The sequence below is a fragment of the Staurois parvus genome, unplaced genomic scaffold (genome assembly GCF_062004578.1).
Source record: "Staurois parvus isolate SC_StPar_1 unplaced genomic scaffold, SC_StPar_1.0 ptg000574l, whole genome shotgun sequence".
NCBI classification, from domain to species: Eukaryota; Metazoa; Chordata; class Amphibia; order Anura; family Ranidae; genus Staurois; species Staurois parvus.
The window spans coordinates 6,234,132-6,251,126 of record NW_028318370.1 but is presented as its reverse complement, the minus strand read 5'-3'; the positions used below and the strand labels follow the sequence as shown (position 1 = coordinate 6,251,126).

The 16,995-nt window shown below is 41.4% G+C and overlaps 1 protein-coding gene and 1 long non-coding RNA gene across 5 annotated transcripts in view; both read left to right on the top strand.

The window, feature by feature from the left end:
* Window positions 1-16,995, top strand: part of LOC149450488 (nectin-1-like) — a 170,914-nt gene that overhangs the window by 134,446 nt on the left and 19,473 nt on the right. The window contains exon 7 of one of the 4 annotated variants that reach the window (XM_089691936.1): window positions 7,283-7,338. The exons of the other annotated variants lie outside the window; for them this stretch is intronic. Within the exon in view, the coding sequence (XP_089548062.1) occupies window positions 7,283-7,334 (52 nt within the window). The 3' untranslated portion in view covers window positions 7,335-7,338. The remainder of the gene's footprint in view (window positions 1-7,282; window positions 7,339-16,995) is intronic. 4 annotated transcript variants of the gene reach the window in all.
* LOC149450489 (uncharacterized) lies at window positions 11,184-16,988 on the top strand. The gene is made up of 2 exons (XR_016315254.1): window positions 11,184-16,648; window positions 16,889-16,988. It is a non-coding gene; the product is annotated as an uncharacterized LOC149450489 (long non-coding RNA).

The window sequence follows — 16,995 nt, the reverse complement described above, 5'->3', positions numbered from 1 at the left end:
GTATATGAATCTGTGGGTGATGTAACGTCCGTAAGCCTAATCTCAGCACAGCTTCCTTTTTTTTATGGGCTGTAGCAAGGTCTCCGCAATAAGCCGGTGTTCCCTGGGTTTGTGTGGGGGATGTCTCGATGGACTCCGGAATGCCGGTAGTTGTCTGAGGGATGAGGTATGCGCGCTAGGCAAGTGATCCTCCTTTGGGTGTGATTGCAGCCAGCCTGTGTAGGGTGGGAAAGGTCCTGGGCCCACTAGGCCGCATTAATCCTCGCCACACCTGTATCCCATATGGGGGGGAGGGAAGGTGATCAGGATGCTCCTCCAGGACGTTCTGACAGGCACGGAGGGATGACAGGCAGCAGACCACAGAACGAGCGGGAGGGGGGGTTATCAGTCCTCCCCCTTCCTGATCCTGCACCCACCTTCACACCACCGCTGACCGGCCCGTCGCGCACCAGAGGGCTCCGCGGCTCCACTCGGCCGCAACAGGCCGCACCAGATCGCCACCCCAGAACGGCTCGGAGGGATGACAGGCAGCAGACCACAGAACGAGCGGGAGGTGGGGGTCATCAGTCCTCCCCCTTCCCGATCCTGCACCCACCGTCACACCACCGCTGACCGGCCCGTCATGCGCCAGAGGGCTCCGCGGCTCCACTCGGCCGCAACAGGCCGCACCGGATCGCCACCCCAGAACGGCTCCAAAAGCGCCTCCGGCTGCCCGGCCGCAACGTAGCAGGGACGGGTGAGTAACCCGCTCAACCCTACCCTCTCATACGACCTGGATGCCAGTGGAGCATATATCGAGCCGCCGGAGCTCCAGGTCATGCGACTTGTCCGGTCGCCATCTTGGACACGCCCCCCCCTGTATCTTATGTGTACTTCATACACCCAAGGCTTCCTCTTCAGCCACTGTGTAGTGTGAGACGGCTCTCAGACTGGACATTTTGAATCAATAAAGATTGCATACACTTTTTGCAAATAGTAATCCTCTTATGTGCAGATCAAAGACTTTCTTCTGATCTGCACATAATATTAGGTAAAGCTACCTGGCAAGTGGGAAAAAAAAAACCTTTTTTTCCTTTGATCTTTTTTTAACATTCATTTTTAAACTTTTTTCATGTTTCCTTGTTTTGTTGTGGGACATTACAACAATACACATTCTTTTTTTTTTTTTTTAATTATTATTATTATAACATTTATATAGCGCCAACAGTTTGCTCAGCGCTTTACAATATAAAGGGAAACAATACAGTTCAATACAAGAGGGTTAGGAAAGCCCTGCTCCTTGGAGCTTACAATCTAAAAAAGCCTTGTTTATGTAAAATACATTGTCAAGTTCTATGCTAATTTTAGGGTTCTATTTATAAATCTTTTCACACAAGTTTCATCCAACTTTCACGCAGAACTCACACATTTTTACAATTTAACCCTGTTATAGAAATGTGTGAATTCTGGGGGAAAACATTTATAAATAAACCCATTTGTGTTCTTCTAAATGAGAGAAATTATACAATACATTTGACACATTGGGGGAGATTTACTAAAACTGGAGCACTCAGAATCTGGTGCAGCTGTGCATGGGAGCCAATCAGCTTCTAACTTCAGCTTGTTTAATTAAGCTTTGTTAATAAAACCTGCAAGCTGATTGGTTTCTATGCAGAGCTGCACCAGATTTTGCACTCTCCAGTCTTATTAAAACTCCTCTTTTTTTGTCTACAGTAAGGCTGCATTCACATTTGTGTGATTTGACCTCAAAGCTCCAAAAACACTCAAACTTAAAAAAAATCAATTGTTCTCTGTGGTGCCTATTTCTGCAGTCCTGTGACCCATTTTCAGCTGACAGTGAGCGAACGTCTAACACTCAGTCAGTCCAGACTCTGGAGGTATCCCTTCATCAAGCATGTGATGATCACATGCCTGACGAAGAGGTCCTGCGCGGCTCCGAAACATTGCTCTTTTCTTTGTGATCTTTTTGTAACAAAAACCTTTTGGACCATATTGAGATCCGTGGTGTGCTGTTGAATATGTACGTTTGCCTATGATGTTTCCAGTCCCAGCTGTTAGTCGCTACAGCACCCTCTATTGATGAGCCGTACTTCCAGGAATGTGTATGAAGGGAATATAGTTATATTCTGAAGGTATCCCGACTTTAATGTCGGGATCCACCTAGAAGCCAGATCGGCAGCTGGCTCAGATTCTCTGGGCATCGGTGAGAGCCATGACCCAGCTGCTCCCACCCCAGCCCAGTGCTCAAGTGAGCGCTGGAGGGGCAGACCAGAGATCTGGTGGCTGCTAAGTCACCGGCTCTCTGCTCACTGAAGACTGAGAACTGAGTAATTAGCAGTCTTTGATCGCTCAGTTCTTGGTGTAGAGCTGGCGGGGGATAGCTGCTGCATCAGATTTATGCTGTAGCCGTCTAGGCAAGTATTGTTGTTGGGGGTTTTTTCTTCCTGTGCTTTTCTTTTAAGCTGGGTATACACTGAGCGTTTTCTTTTTTTTCAACCAGTAAGTTGCACAATGCGGATGCAGAAATCTCCCCTGCTGAGTTTTTTCATTCTGACAACGGAGAGCCCCCACTTCCCTCCATCAGAATACAGAGATCAGCACTGCAGCCATTGTCTGCAGCAGCTGATCTAGTGCTGGTTTTCCAGCAGGAACATTTGACAAATGGAAGTCATTAGACTGGGATACACACACATACCAAATTCAGTCGGTTCTGGTCATATTTCGATACACATATACCCAGCTTTACATTTAACATCTTAATACAATGACAAAGCCCTTTTTAAATACCGCAGATTAATCTCTGCAAAGTTCACTTCAAAGCTCAGCAGGAAGAAACTACTTCAAATTAATTCAAGAGGAACAAAGTGTTTTGGAATCTCTAAAAACAGTTGGGTTTCAGATTCGTGGAATTGAGATTTAGGGCTCATGTACACTGCAGCTGATAAACTCACATTTAGGAGCTGTTCTGCGTTTTTTTTTCAGCAGCCCCTGAACTCTCCCTAATCTTTTCCTATGTGTCCATGTACATAGAGTCGTTTACAGGCATTTGAGTTTACAGTCGTTTTTTTGAACGCAGAAAACGTGCGGTCAGACGTCGATTTTATCAGCGCTTCAAACACAAAACGCTTGTAAACGCGGCAAATTGCATTTATAAGCATTTGTGTTTGAAATTTTTTTTTAAACTCTTCCAGTTCCCGATTCTGTCCAGAGCCTTTTTTCATCATGAAAAATGCATGCAAAGAGTTTTCAAGGTGCTCAGATGGACCAAACACTGAACACAGGATGTTCCTACCAAGTTGGTCACACATTGTAATGACTAATTCACACCTCAGACCTCTCCCACCCTTGGAAACAAAAAGATTTGTTAATGACCATTCACACCTCAAATTCCTCATGAAGACCCCCTGCCAGGTGACCTTAATGACTCCCTCCACCAGACACCTTTCCCACCCTTGGAAACAAAAGAAATGTTAATTAGCAACTCACACCTCAGATAATCTCAACACATACTGCTGTCTCTGCTTCCACCCTCTGTATTTCTTTGAAACAGTCTGAAATAGGTAATAATTTACCACTTTTCAGTGCATTCTGGACATTTGGGAGGTTCTCCTGTATTTATCTTAAATAAACACTTCAAAGCGCAACGCACATAAACGCGTTATGCAAACGCAGCTAAACAGACATTTTTTAACCTACGTTTTCCAGCAGTCAGTTTCCATCATTCAGAAGTGTCCCGTGTACATGGGGCCTAAGTCTCCGGTCACACTGGATGCGAATTGGTTTTCGATTTGCATGCCATGTGACTTGCAAATCGCATGCCAAGTTGCAACCTGTTGTCTGCAATTAAAGTAGTCATATTGGTGCGATTACAACTTGGTCGGAGACGCACCGATTTCTAAAGTAGTACATGAACTACTTTTGGTGTGATTTGCATAGAAGTCTGTCAGATGTCTTGCAAATCGCATTTGAAATCAGCACGTCGCCCGAATTTTAAATTGTGCGACTTGACTGTAAGTCACATGATTTCAAAGCCGGGTTTGATGTGACCGGGGTGTAAGTGCCCGGTCACACTGGTGCGATTTGGGAATTGATAAATGTGAATGTTCGTGACTTTAACATTTGCGATTTGCAAAAGTTCTTGCATTGCTTTTTCTGCAGTTTTGTTTCGATTTCACATACATAGAATATAATGGAAATCGCACTGCAAATTGCAAGAAATCATATAAAGTCTTCAGAAATTGCACCTGAAATCGCGATGAAATTGCACACAAATGTAAATCGCAGCGGTGTGACCGATGACGTAAAAGGGGACATTTTCCCTGTAAACTACACAAAGTATCAAGATGATAAGAGTGCAGATTTAATGTAGGACTTTAGTTTGAATTTTATTGCTTATGGTGGCTGCAGAGAGGGTCCTGAGCCCACTTCTCCCCCCCCCCCCCCCCCCCAAAGCAGTACAGCTCCATGTTCTGCAGGTAGGACACCTTTGTGTGCTCTGCTCTGGCAATAGCTTTGTGGGAAATTCCAGCTGCAGGATATTGATTCTCAGCATATGCTTCCTTTCATGGCCAGCTGTCGGTTGTAACACCCTCCTGTTCTTCTCCATAATAGGAGAGAGGGTGTTATGATGAGGCTGCTGCCTTGTTCCTATGCAACAAACAAGGGAGGTCCCCCGTATATTTGCCAACATCCCTATTCTAGGAATATACACGAATTCCCCGCACACACATGGAGCTATTTTGGAAAATTAAAACAAATATTAAAAATGTACACTATTCTTTTATTATAGTTGTATCATAACACTTTTTTTGTCGCATATTATGCATTACAATGTGTCCATACAATGTTACTTACATAATTGGCTTGTTACAAAGAGTTACACTGCAGACGAGTTTTGCATGTTTACAGAGGCTCTACATGAATACCCAACGCGTTTCAGACACCTTCTTCAGTGATAACTCTGTAGACAGTACAATGTAATCTGAAAAAATATATATTTTTAGAACTTATAGTTAGTCTGCCTGAAAAAAGACAAAAGTTTAACCATTAAAAAAAAAAAAAAAAAAAAAGTTATAATCATATACCCACAGTTGATCTAAAGGAAGGCAAAAAAACCCAGCAAAGCATGATCCAATTTGCTCCTGCTGGGAAAAAAAATTCCTTCCTGATCCCCCGAGAGGCAATCTGATATTCCCTGGATCAACTTTATCTATAAATATTCGTATACAACATATACACGGCGTGTTGGGCCATTTTAAATATAGAGACTTCCATATCAATAAAACACACACAGTTTAAAATGAAAATATGTGGGAGAAATCCTAACCAAGGTGCTGCCACAACCTCCATTGTTATAGGTGGGGAAGGAAGACTCCACATCACATTTCAGACCATCTAAAGCAGACACTGGTATGGCCTGGGTACCAGAAAGAAAAGGAAAGAATGTATGTATATCAAAAGTACAAATATATAAGTTGTAAGGGGAAAAAACCACAGTGGCCATGGCAGCTGGAACCACACAGACCTATTGAACATGTAGCCCCTACAGCTGATCCCCGCCCACCACCATACCCCGGGATGGAGAAGGCTGCGATTGGAGAGATCATGCGACAGCTATATTACATTCCTGAAAAAAAGAAGATATTCACAGTGGCTAAATGGTTAGCACTTCCGCCTGGCAGTACTAGGGTCTTTGGATCGAATCCCAACCACGGCACCACCTGCCTGGAGTTTGCATGTTCTCCCTGTGACTGCGTGGGTTTCCTCCGGGTACTCGGGTTTCCTCCCACCCTCCAAAGACATGCTGGTAGGTTAATTGGCTCCTGTCTAAATTGCCCCTAGTATGTGTATGTATGAATGTGAGTTAGGGACCTTAGATTGTACACCCCTTGAGGGTTAGGGACCTTAGATTGTACACCCCTTGAGGGTTAGGGACTGATGTGAATGTACAATATATATGTAAAACGCTGTGTAAATTGATGGCGCTATATAAGTACCTGAAATCAAATAAATAATAAATATTTAGCCATAAACTTAGATAAAGAACATATATTCACATTTAAATAGAGTGTACATTGCTCAGGAGTAGGGGAATGGGGGAAACCATTACTTTGATGTCTAGAGTTCTGCTTGAACTTTTCTTTTTTGTAAATTGTCACCTGTAGCTGGCCATAGATGGATCAAAATTTGGCTTTTCCAGCAGGGACCGGCCAATTTTCAATTAATCTATGGCGTTGATTGGGATGTTGGAAAATGTTCCTTCGATCAGCGGCTATTGCACTGATAAGTGACGGGGAGACGGGGGTTGGGTTGAGTACCCGCTGTCAGAATACAGTAGCACAGCACAGGGGTTTCCTCCATCCACCTTGCTTGTGTGAATAGGGAAATCTGTTTGTGTTTTTTTTTATTTTCTATCCATCTATGGCCAGCTTAAAGTGGAACTACAGTGTTATATAGTTACATAGTTAGTCTGGCTGAAAAAAGACAAAAGTCCATCCAGTTCAACCATAAAAAAAAAAAAAAAAAAAAAGTTATAATCCTACACCCACAGTTGATCCAGAGAAAGGTAAAAAATCCCAGCAAAGCATGATCCAATTTGCTCCTGCTGGGAAAGAAAATTCCTTCCTGTTCCCCCGAGAGGCAATCAGATATTCCCTGGATCAACTTTACCTATAAATGTTATATGCAGTTATATTCTGTGTATCTAAGAAAGAATCCAGGACTTTTTTGAAGCAATCTACTGAGATGACCAGAACCAACTCTTGAGGGAGTCTATTCCACATTTTCACAGTTCTCACTGTGAAGAAACCTTTTGGAGATTTTATTTTTTTTTCCTCCAGATGTAAAGAGTGCCCCCTTGTCCTCTGTGATGACCTCAGGGTGAATAACGCCCTGACGTCACGTCATGACGCCGCTTCAGGCCTCCTAGGGTCATAGGGATGGCCGGGGACCATCTAGTCCATGGCAAGCTCTATTGTGAACCGGTGCCGGTTTACAATAGAGTGCAGGTGGGTGGCAGGAGGGGGGACAGACAATGTGTATCGCCACCATTACAATACAACAGGAACGTACATTGTGTTATAAATATCCCCTTTGCATTCTATAAAATACTTAAATTGTATCCTTTTATTAGTGTAAATGTGAACACCACAGTAGAAATATAATCATTTTTAATTTTTTGTGCAGATAATACTTTGAGTCTGTGTCTCCCAACCAGTGATTCCAAAGAAAATACTACGCCACTAGTTGATATCCACCAGTTATTTATTCCTATGTTTTTCAGATGGCAACGTGCTGAGCAGGTGGAGATCGAAGGACCTGCAGACTTCACATAGCTTGGTGACGTTAAGAATCCTTTAAGTGTTTCAGCCTATTGACATCAACCTCAAAAATGTTTCTTTTTTGGACAGATTGGCTTTTTTGGCACTGCTGAGGTTCTTCTGCAAATTGCTACTAATGCCATATGCCTTAATTCAGCATTAATTCCTTGACTGGAACCATATTGTCAAAACTTTGCATATTCAGTATCAATGTATGAAGTTTTTGGACTTTATTTATTTTTTTACTTATTTAATTGCAAAACCAGTTCCAAATACCTTGAACCTGCTGTTGCCTTTCTCTGATCCCTTCCACACAGTATGTGTGTGTGTGTATATATGTGTGTGTGTGTGTGTGTGTATATATATATATATATATATATATATATATATATGTGTGTGTGTGTGTATATGGGTGGGTGTGTGTATATATATATATATATATATATATATATATATATATATATATATACACACACACACACACACACACAGACCAAAAATTGGAAACACTATATGGTTTGCAGGTGTGAAAGTGATGACATGCTTCGCTTTGAAATGATGTAACATTCTTTTGCTTCCGCTGTATGATGAGACACCTAGCTAACAGGTGGGAAGCCTCATTTTCATCATTCACTGCGTGCGCTGCTAGTGATACGGAGTCATGTCAGAGCTGAATAGTTGGTGCCACTTAGCTGGTGTCTCTGTGACTGGAGTTGCCGATTTATTTGCCGTGTCGCAATGTACAGGATAAAAGGTTATGACGGCAGTTACAGTTTCCTGGAAAACGTCGTCTGATAAGTATAAGTGCGGACGACATGGTCAACTGAGCGAAAGAGACAAAAGGACATTGCGCAGGATTGTGACCCAGAATAAGAAAACAACTGCTGCAAAAGAGGGAAATGGGGGCTCTCCGTTGTCAGAATGCAAAAACTCAGCAGGGGAGATTTCTGCATCCACATTATGAGCTTAATCTCAGTCCCTTGAAGACTGAGATTGATCTCTGCAGTCACTTTTGCATCAGTTGTTTTCTTATTCCGGGTCACAATCCTGCGCAATGTCCTTTTGTCTGTTTCGGTCAGCTGACCGCACTTATGCTTATCAGATGACGTTTTCCCGGAAACTGCCATCATAACCTCTGATACTGGACCTCGTGACACGGCAAATAAATTGGCAGCTTCAATCACAGAGGCATCAGCTAAGCGGCACCAACAGTTTGCTCTGTTTGAAGCTCAGTAAGCTCTAAAATAGCTCCGTATTACTAGCAGAGCACAGTGAATGACGAAAGGCTTCCCACCTGTTAGCTAGGTGTCTCATCACACAGCAGAAGCAAAAGAGTGTTACATCACCTCCTTTTTCAAAGCAAAACGTCACTTTCACACCTCCAAATCGTGTAGTGTTTCCATTTCTTTGTCTAACCCCCTATATATACCATGTGTGTGTGTATATACAGTTGTGTCCAAAATTATTCAACCCCCACTGAAATTGAGTGTTTTGGCCAGTTTGACATTGCTTTTGATCATTCAGTCATCTTGCTTACATTTACATTAAAGAGGCACTTGTAGGTCAGACAAATATAACATAACAGTTATAATGAAATAACCACAAATGTCTTTTCTGTGCTCACAGCATTATCAGTTTTATTCAACCCCCAAGTGACATTCAATCTTAGTACTTAGTACAGCATCCTTTTACAGTTATAACAGCTTTTAAACGTGAAGCATAGCTTGACACAAGTGTCTTGCAGCGATCTACGGGTATCTTCGCCCATTCTTCATGGGCAAAGGCCTCCAGTTCAGTCACATTCTTAGGCTTGCGCACTGCAACTGCTTTCTTTAAGTCCCACCAGAGGTTCTCAATCGGATTTAAGTCTGGTGACTGCGATGGCCACTCCAAAATGTTCCAGCCTTTCCTCTGCAACCATGCTCTAGTGGACTTGGAGGTATGCTTGGGATCATTGTCCTGTTGAAAGGTCCAACGTCTCCCAAGCCTCAGGTGTGTGACGGACTGCATCACGTTTCCATCCAATATCTCCTGGTACTGAAGAGAATTCATGGTACCTTGCACACGCTGAAGCTTCCCTGTACCTGCAGAAGCAAAACAGCCCCAAAGCATGATTGACCCTCCACCATGCTTCACAGTAGGCAAGGTGTTCTTTTCATCATAGGCCTTGTTCTTCCTCCTCCAAACATAGCGTTGATCCATGGGCCCAAACAGTTCTAATTTTGTTTCATCAGTCCACAGAACACTATCCCACAACTTTTGTGGTTTGTCCACATGGCTTTTGGCATACTGCAGTCGACTCTTCTTATTCTGTGGAGACAGCAAGGGGGTACGCCTGGGAGTTCTGGCACGGAGGCCTTCATTACGCAGTGTGCGTCTTATTGTCTGGGCTGAAACTTCTGTACCCACATCTGACAAATCTTTTCTCAGTTCCTCAGCAGTCACACGGGGACTTCTCTCCACTCTACGCTTCAGGTAGCGCACAGCAGTCGAAGTCAGCATCTTCTTTCTGCCACGACCAGGTAGCGTTTCAACAGTGCCCTTTGCCTTGAATTTGCGAATGATGCTTCCTAAGGTGTCTCTTGGTATGTTTAACATCTTTGCAATCTTCTTATAGCCATTGCCCTTCCTGTGAAGAGAAATCACCTCTTCTCTTGTCTTCCTGGACCATTCTCTTGCCTTCACCATGTTTGTAACCACACCAGTAAATGTCTAGAAGGAGCTGAGTATCACAGTCATTTTAAAGCTGCCTAATTGGTGCTTATTATGCTTGATTGCTGCTCGGTGACATCCACAGGTGTTTTCAATACCTGATGGAAAGCACCTGTATGAACCTCTGTTCTTCAGAGTGGTAGTCTTTAAGGGGTTGAATAATTGTGGCAATGAAGAAACCACATAAGAACCATTTACTACTGTATTACATAAACAATTGATGTCATTTTAGTTGCATTTGGGTAGTTACAACGTCCTTGTAGGATTTGATTCTGAATACAATTCCAAATGTACACTATAGTCCCTAAACCCCTTTACAGCATTGGGGGTTGAATAATTTTGGACACAACTGTATATATATGTGTGTGTGTGTGTGTGTGTGTGTATATATAAGAGCCTATGATAGCTCCCTTAGTTCCATTAACCTACGCCACACCAGAAGATTACAGCAGTAGAGGGGGAGGGGCTTCAGAGGAGGAAGATTTCTGCTAACGGAGGACATAATAGCACAAGAGGCGTCTCACAGAAGGTAAATGTCCCTTGCACTTAATTTTTTTTTTTTTTTTTTTTTAGTAAACTTAGGTGTTGACGCAGGCATGGTTACATTGGTAATAGCTCTTATTGACCACTCCAGCAATCACAAGGCACAGAGCCATTTTGACTGGCTCTGTGCATTTTGCTTGCTATCTATGCTTAAGAAGCACACAGCATAAGGGACACATCTCACTGAAGGGAAGAATTGTCCCATGTGCTTATTCTCTAAATATCCGGACACAGCGGGCACTGGATCGCCAGTGGTGAGCGCCGTTTATGAATGGCAACCCGCCCCTGCACTGCCACCATCTGTCCGTTTATATACATGGGCAGGATGGGAAGTGGTTAATGGAACATGGGAAGTATCATTGGCTCTCATCAATAGAGACCAACTATGCGCACATCTTTGTGTCTCAATTAATTTTTTGAATTAAACATGATTTATGAATGGGAGGTGGACCTTTGTATCATCCACTCGTCTTCCAATCATAGATCCTGTTTCATTCATAGACGCTGTAGTCCCCAGAGCTTAGTGAATGAGGGAGCTCTACGGACTTGTATTATTTGTATAACTTGCAAAAATACTGTTTTGTGGGGGGGGGGGGGGGGGGGTTTCCTTGCATATAATTGGGTATTCTTTTCAAAGTGAATTTTCACCACTTTCACTAAACTTTCCCTATCCTATTTGCCTTTAGTAAATCAACCCCATAGTGTTTAAATAAAGAATTGTAGGCATTCAGGAATTAATCACTATGGACCACACATGACCAGCCATGCATAGGCTGTGCAACAAATGAGGTCCTAGGTATGCAAACATAATGGATTGCATTGTGTGATGGACTGACTGATACCTCAACTGGGTATCTCCACCAAACTGCAATTTCCTCAACTCTGGCATCAAACAGAACCAATGTTGGAGTAAAACAGGACTGACTTTATTAACAGCTTCCTGACTGCCCTATAGCAGAAGTACTGCTACAGGGTGGCAGGGATCCGCAAAATCAGGTACATTTCCGGATGCCTTCGTCGCTATTGGCTCCTGGGCATGTCAATCATCAGGTCCCGCCCACTGATTCTCGGCTGGGATTTGGTGATCGTCAGTGGTGCTGACAGGGGAGAGGTCTGTGTGTAAACAACACAGATCTCTTCCTGTCAGCACCAATATGCCGTTTTTGTATTGCTCTGCACAGCAGAGCAATACAAAGCAGCATGTTTACATAGTAAAACACACACAGCACACATGTCTAATAAAATTCCTCATTCTGAGGAAAAAGAAAAAATTGATACATTTGGACAATGACATCAATAAAACAAGAGAAAAATTAGTTCCCCATATGAGGAAAGAGGAATACAAAATGGAATCTGATTAACTTAAGCTCCTTTTAGAGAAAACAGAAAAGGAACAAAAAATTAAAAAGAGGAAAAAGTTTGCCAGAGACCTCAATGATTATAAAGAAAAAGAGGTTTTTAAATGACAGATTTCTAAAAAAGATCCTCAACCTTTAACCCCCCTGGCGGTATTCCCGAGTGTAGCTCGGGGTAAAGTTTCAGTACCAAGAGCAGTAACCCCGAGCTACACTCGGGCTTACCATGCAGCGTTGCTCAGGGATTCCCTGCAGCACCTTGTCCTGCGCTCCCGCGATGTGTCCCCTGCAGCGTCCCTGGCCATCTCCTCCGGCTGATGCCAGCATCAAGCTTCCGTGTTCCGGTCCGTGCGAGCGTCGGGACGTACGGGGCCGGAACCGGCAGCAAATTTTAAAATTTTAAAAACTGAAACAGTAATGTTATACTATGTAATTTTAGTTTATTAGAAAATGTCAAACCATTTCACATACATTTTGTCCCTACTGCTTTGTCCGGCGCCCTGCCTGCGTTTTTACTGTTCTTTCCGCCTGGAAACTTAGAAAAGTCCATGGCGTCCAAAAAGCGTCCCTTTAGGTCAAAGCGGTTTTAGACCGGCTAGAGAACAGCGATAGTAAATCAGAACCACTTGCAGAATTGAGTGATAATGATTCGTGGGGGAAATTCCTCATCAGACACTGAAAACGATTCTGCGACTTTGCTCAGTGATGTGTGAACTTGGCGCTCTATTTCAAATTTTGGTGTTTTTGGTTTGATTATATTATTGAATTAAATGTATTATTATTATTTTATTATTTTTTATGATTATTTATTAAATTATAATTTATGATTTCGGGTTTCAAGTTTTATCACACCCGGGATGTTTACTAGACTCTTGTTCGGACAGATTTCAGTGAGTTATTCCTAAAAATTACAGGCCTACAATATAAAATGGCAAATTTCCATGCAAAATAATGGTACCGCTTTCAGCACAAAAAATCTGAAATAATCATACCGCCAGGGAGAGTAATGAGACTGGCTCTTATCAACCAACTAATAACTATAACAATAGAGGTAATCTGACTCATGTGGGGCCATATAGACTTCCAAATACCCCCAAGAGAGGTCATCAGGCTCCACATGATTATTATCCCACGACACTTAAAAATGGCTATAGCCACTATAATGTCCCGACCCACAATAGGTTTGAGGTTCTACATAATGGTGGTCGTTCGAATATAGGTGAGAGGGATATGAGAACTCATCCTGTTTATGGACATAGACCCAATAATATGAGAGACCAACCTAATAGATTTAACACACCTAACTCTGGATATAGACACAGATCTAGATCCAGAAATTAATTTTGGAGAAATTCTAATGAATCTGAACAATCTTATGAGTACCAATACAACAATGGAAATAACAGATTCTTCAGAACATACAACCATTCCCCCTCTAGAAATAGAAATAATAATTCCACATCAAAATAGGGGATATACACAGAACAGAAATCTCCCAAACTACAATAATAGGAACTCCAACGATAATGGAGACGGTGGCTTTAGACCACAGAACTCTTTTGGACCAAACCAATCCCAAAATCATTTTTTAGCGAGAGGCCCCACAAGAAAAAGGAGTATCAGACTAGAGGAAAGCGAGGTGGAAAAAGGGTTAATGGACAACAAAAAAAAGAAAAATATAGACGCTAGATGGTATTTTTAATCTCAGCAGGGTCACTTTAACTGAAAATGAACTGAACCTTTTAAATAAGGGTCTCAAATTTGCTCCCAAAGCAAAACTAAAGTTTAATACTTATATAGATATCCATAAGTTCACAAGGAAATTGTCCCTTAAAATGTACTCTCTGAGTAACCACCCCACACACACACACACGAGAAGTAAATGGCCACATGAACAGTGGTTTGAAAGATTGCAACTTAAAAAAGATGCGTCATTGTTTAACCCTCCCTCCCATTCCCACATTTACATTTTTAGAAATCTGGTCTTGAAAGATCTTGATGGTTTGAAAGTGAAAAACTGGAGCAACCAAAGACAGATTAACGATGGCATGAAAGCCCTCTTAGAAAAGAAGGATCTCGTGATCCGTCCGGCAGACAAAGGAGGCGGGGTAGTTATCCTGGATAAGAAGGATTACCTGACACAGGTGTTTAATATCTTGGAAGACAGGGATACATATACAATACTGAATATAAAAAAGTACTCAAGAGAATAATTAAAATAGGTTTTGATGACAGTATTATTAATAAAAAAGAAAAAGATTTTCTCTACCCTGTTGCCCCTAGGTTGCCAATCCTTTACTGCCTACCAAAGGTTCATAAAGATCCTATTAACCCTCCCGGTAGACCCATAGTGAGTGGTATTGGGTCTTTGAGTTCTCGTATCGGAGAATATATTGATTTTTTTCTTCGGCCTTTAGTGAGTAACACTCCTGCTTTTCTGAAAGTCACTAAGCAGGTACAATGCAATGCGGCACAATTATTTTTGGTTCTGTAACAATTTGTACTTACGAACAACTGGTGTCGCAATGGGAGCAAAATTTGCTCCTAGTTTAGCAAATCTTTTTTATGTCTAGGTGGGAGGAGGATCTTATTTATTCCAGGGACTGGCAAAATCTTTTGTTTTATCGTCGCTATATAGACGACATTCTTTTATTGTGGCAAGGGGATGAGTTTTCTCTTAATAATTTTTTTAACACTCTTAATTTTAATGATTTAAATATCAAACTATCTTTTCAATATGACTATAATGAAATTAATTTTTGAGATCTCCCACTCATCAACAATGGCACTGGGATTATTACCAAAACCTTTTTTAAAAACACGAACAGAAACAGCTACATTCCCACTGATAGTTGTCATCACCCCAGTTGGTGGAGAAAAATCCCTAAAGGACAATTTCTTCGCATACGCAGAAACTGTGATAATATGGAAGATTTTTTCTCCCAAGCCGGAATTTTAAAAAGCAGATTCTTGGAAATAGGGTATGACCCAACAATATTAGAGAATGAAATGAAAGAAGTGGGATCTTTGAATAGAACTGATTTGCTAATTTCAAAAAACGTCTCGAAGTCTGAAAAATAATCAAAAAGAACTGGGCTATCCTTAAAAATGACCCTGATTTAAGCAACATTATACCAGATCGCCTCGAGATCACATATGGAAAAGCACCCTCTTAGAGGCATACGTGAGCTCCACATATAGTTGACCCTCCTAAATTATCTTTCTCTTTTGGTCTGAAAGGATTCTATCCATGTAATAGGTGCATGATCTGCCATTATAATGAAATCCATAAGAAGCCTTCTAATACATTTTGTTCGAACATATCAGGAAATCCTATGACATTCAGTCATTAATCACCTGTAACAGCACGCATGTCGTCTACTTCCTAGAATGTTCATGCAGAAAACAGTACGTTGGAAGAACCACAAGGAGATTAAAGGAGAGATTGAGAGAACACCTATATTACATTAAAAAAGGATACAAAGATCATTCTCTCTCGAAACACTATAGGGATTTCCACAACAGAAATCCATCTTACCTGAAATTTTTAGGCATTGACATTATTGACAACATTGGAGAGGAGTACATAAACACAGAGCTGTGTCAATGATGGAAACCAAATGGATTTTTGAATTACTTTCCCTTTTCCCACAAGGCTTAAATATTGACTTGGACATTAATTGTTTTATTGACACTAGCTAATACACACATTTATTTTTTATGCGTTTATAAATATATTTTTTGACCATTTTTTGATCTGTTTATAATACAACTATATTTTATTTATTTATTTTTATTCTTTTTATCCAGTTTTATTATCCCAGTGCCTTATTAACGATTTTTTATCGGAGTCTGTCTATTTTCATTACATCTTTTATTTTTAATTATTTTTATAGTCATTTATCTTGAGATCTTAATTTCATTTTTAGTCATATTACTCTCCTAGATTGTAAGCTCCGAGGATCAGGCCCTCCTATCCCTCTTGTATTGAACTGTATTGTTGCTGTATTGTCTCCCATTATATTGTAAAGCGCTGAGCAAACTGTTGCCTCTATATAAATCCTGTATAATAATAATATTACTTTTATGTGTATTTTTTATTGTCTATGTATTAAATATTGTCTATGTGTTAAATATCATCGTATGTTTTGTATTGCTAATATGGATTTTAATTTTTTTAAATGTTTTTTATTTTATGCATCTCATCTGGCTTTTATATCTTATTGATTATACAGTATGTATAATTTTATTTTCATTTGTATTATGGGACTCGCACACAGCATTGGTTTTATACTATATGTCTTTATATATATATATATATATATATATATATCTCCTTTATCACTAGGAGATGTTTTTTCCTTGCTCTACAAGGGACTTGTAGTTCCAACAGATGAATTATGCTGGCCTTCTATGATTCCTCGCGGTCTGTGTGGCGTGACGTCAGCAGCTGGGCTCTTCCCTAGCATGTTTCGTGCTTGTGCCAGTTTTCAAAGGGAGAGTGCCAGCTGCGAACGTCATGTTTATATAGGGCTCCGCGTGGTTGAGCGGTAAGAAGCCATCTTGCCCAACTCACGCATGCGCAGAACAGATATAACCGGACTTCTCCTCAGAGAACCACGCAGACAGCATTAGGGAAAGCATTAAAGCAAATATGCTGCCTCAAAATCAATGGGCAATGATATTACTTCAAGTATTGCATTGCCCATTGATTTTGAGGCAGCATATTTGCTTTATGCTTTCCCTAATGCTGGCTGCGTGGTTCTCTGTGGAGAAGTCCGGTTTTGTCTGTTCTGCGCATGCGTGAGTTGGGCAAGATGGCTTCTTACCGCTCAACCACGCGGAGCCCTATATAAACATGACGTTTGCAGCTGGCACTCTCCCTTTGAAAATGGGCACGAGCACGAAACGCATTAGGGAGGAGCCCAGCTGCTGACATCACGCTGCGCAGACCGTGAGGAAGGCCAGCTGCCATCTTTATTATTGTCAGCCAGATGTGAGTGCACTTGTTTTCTTCACATTCCTTGCAATATTTAAATAAAAATACTGTACTATCAAAGATTTCT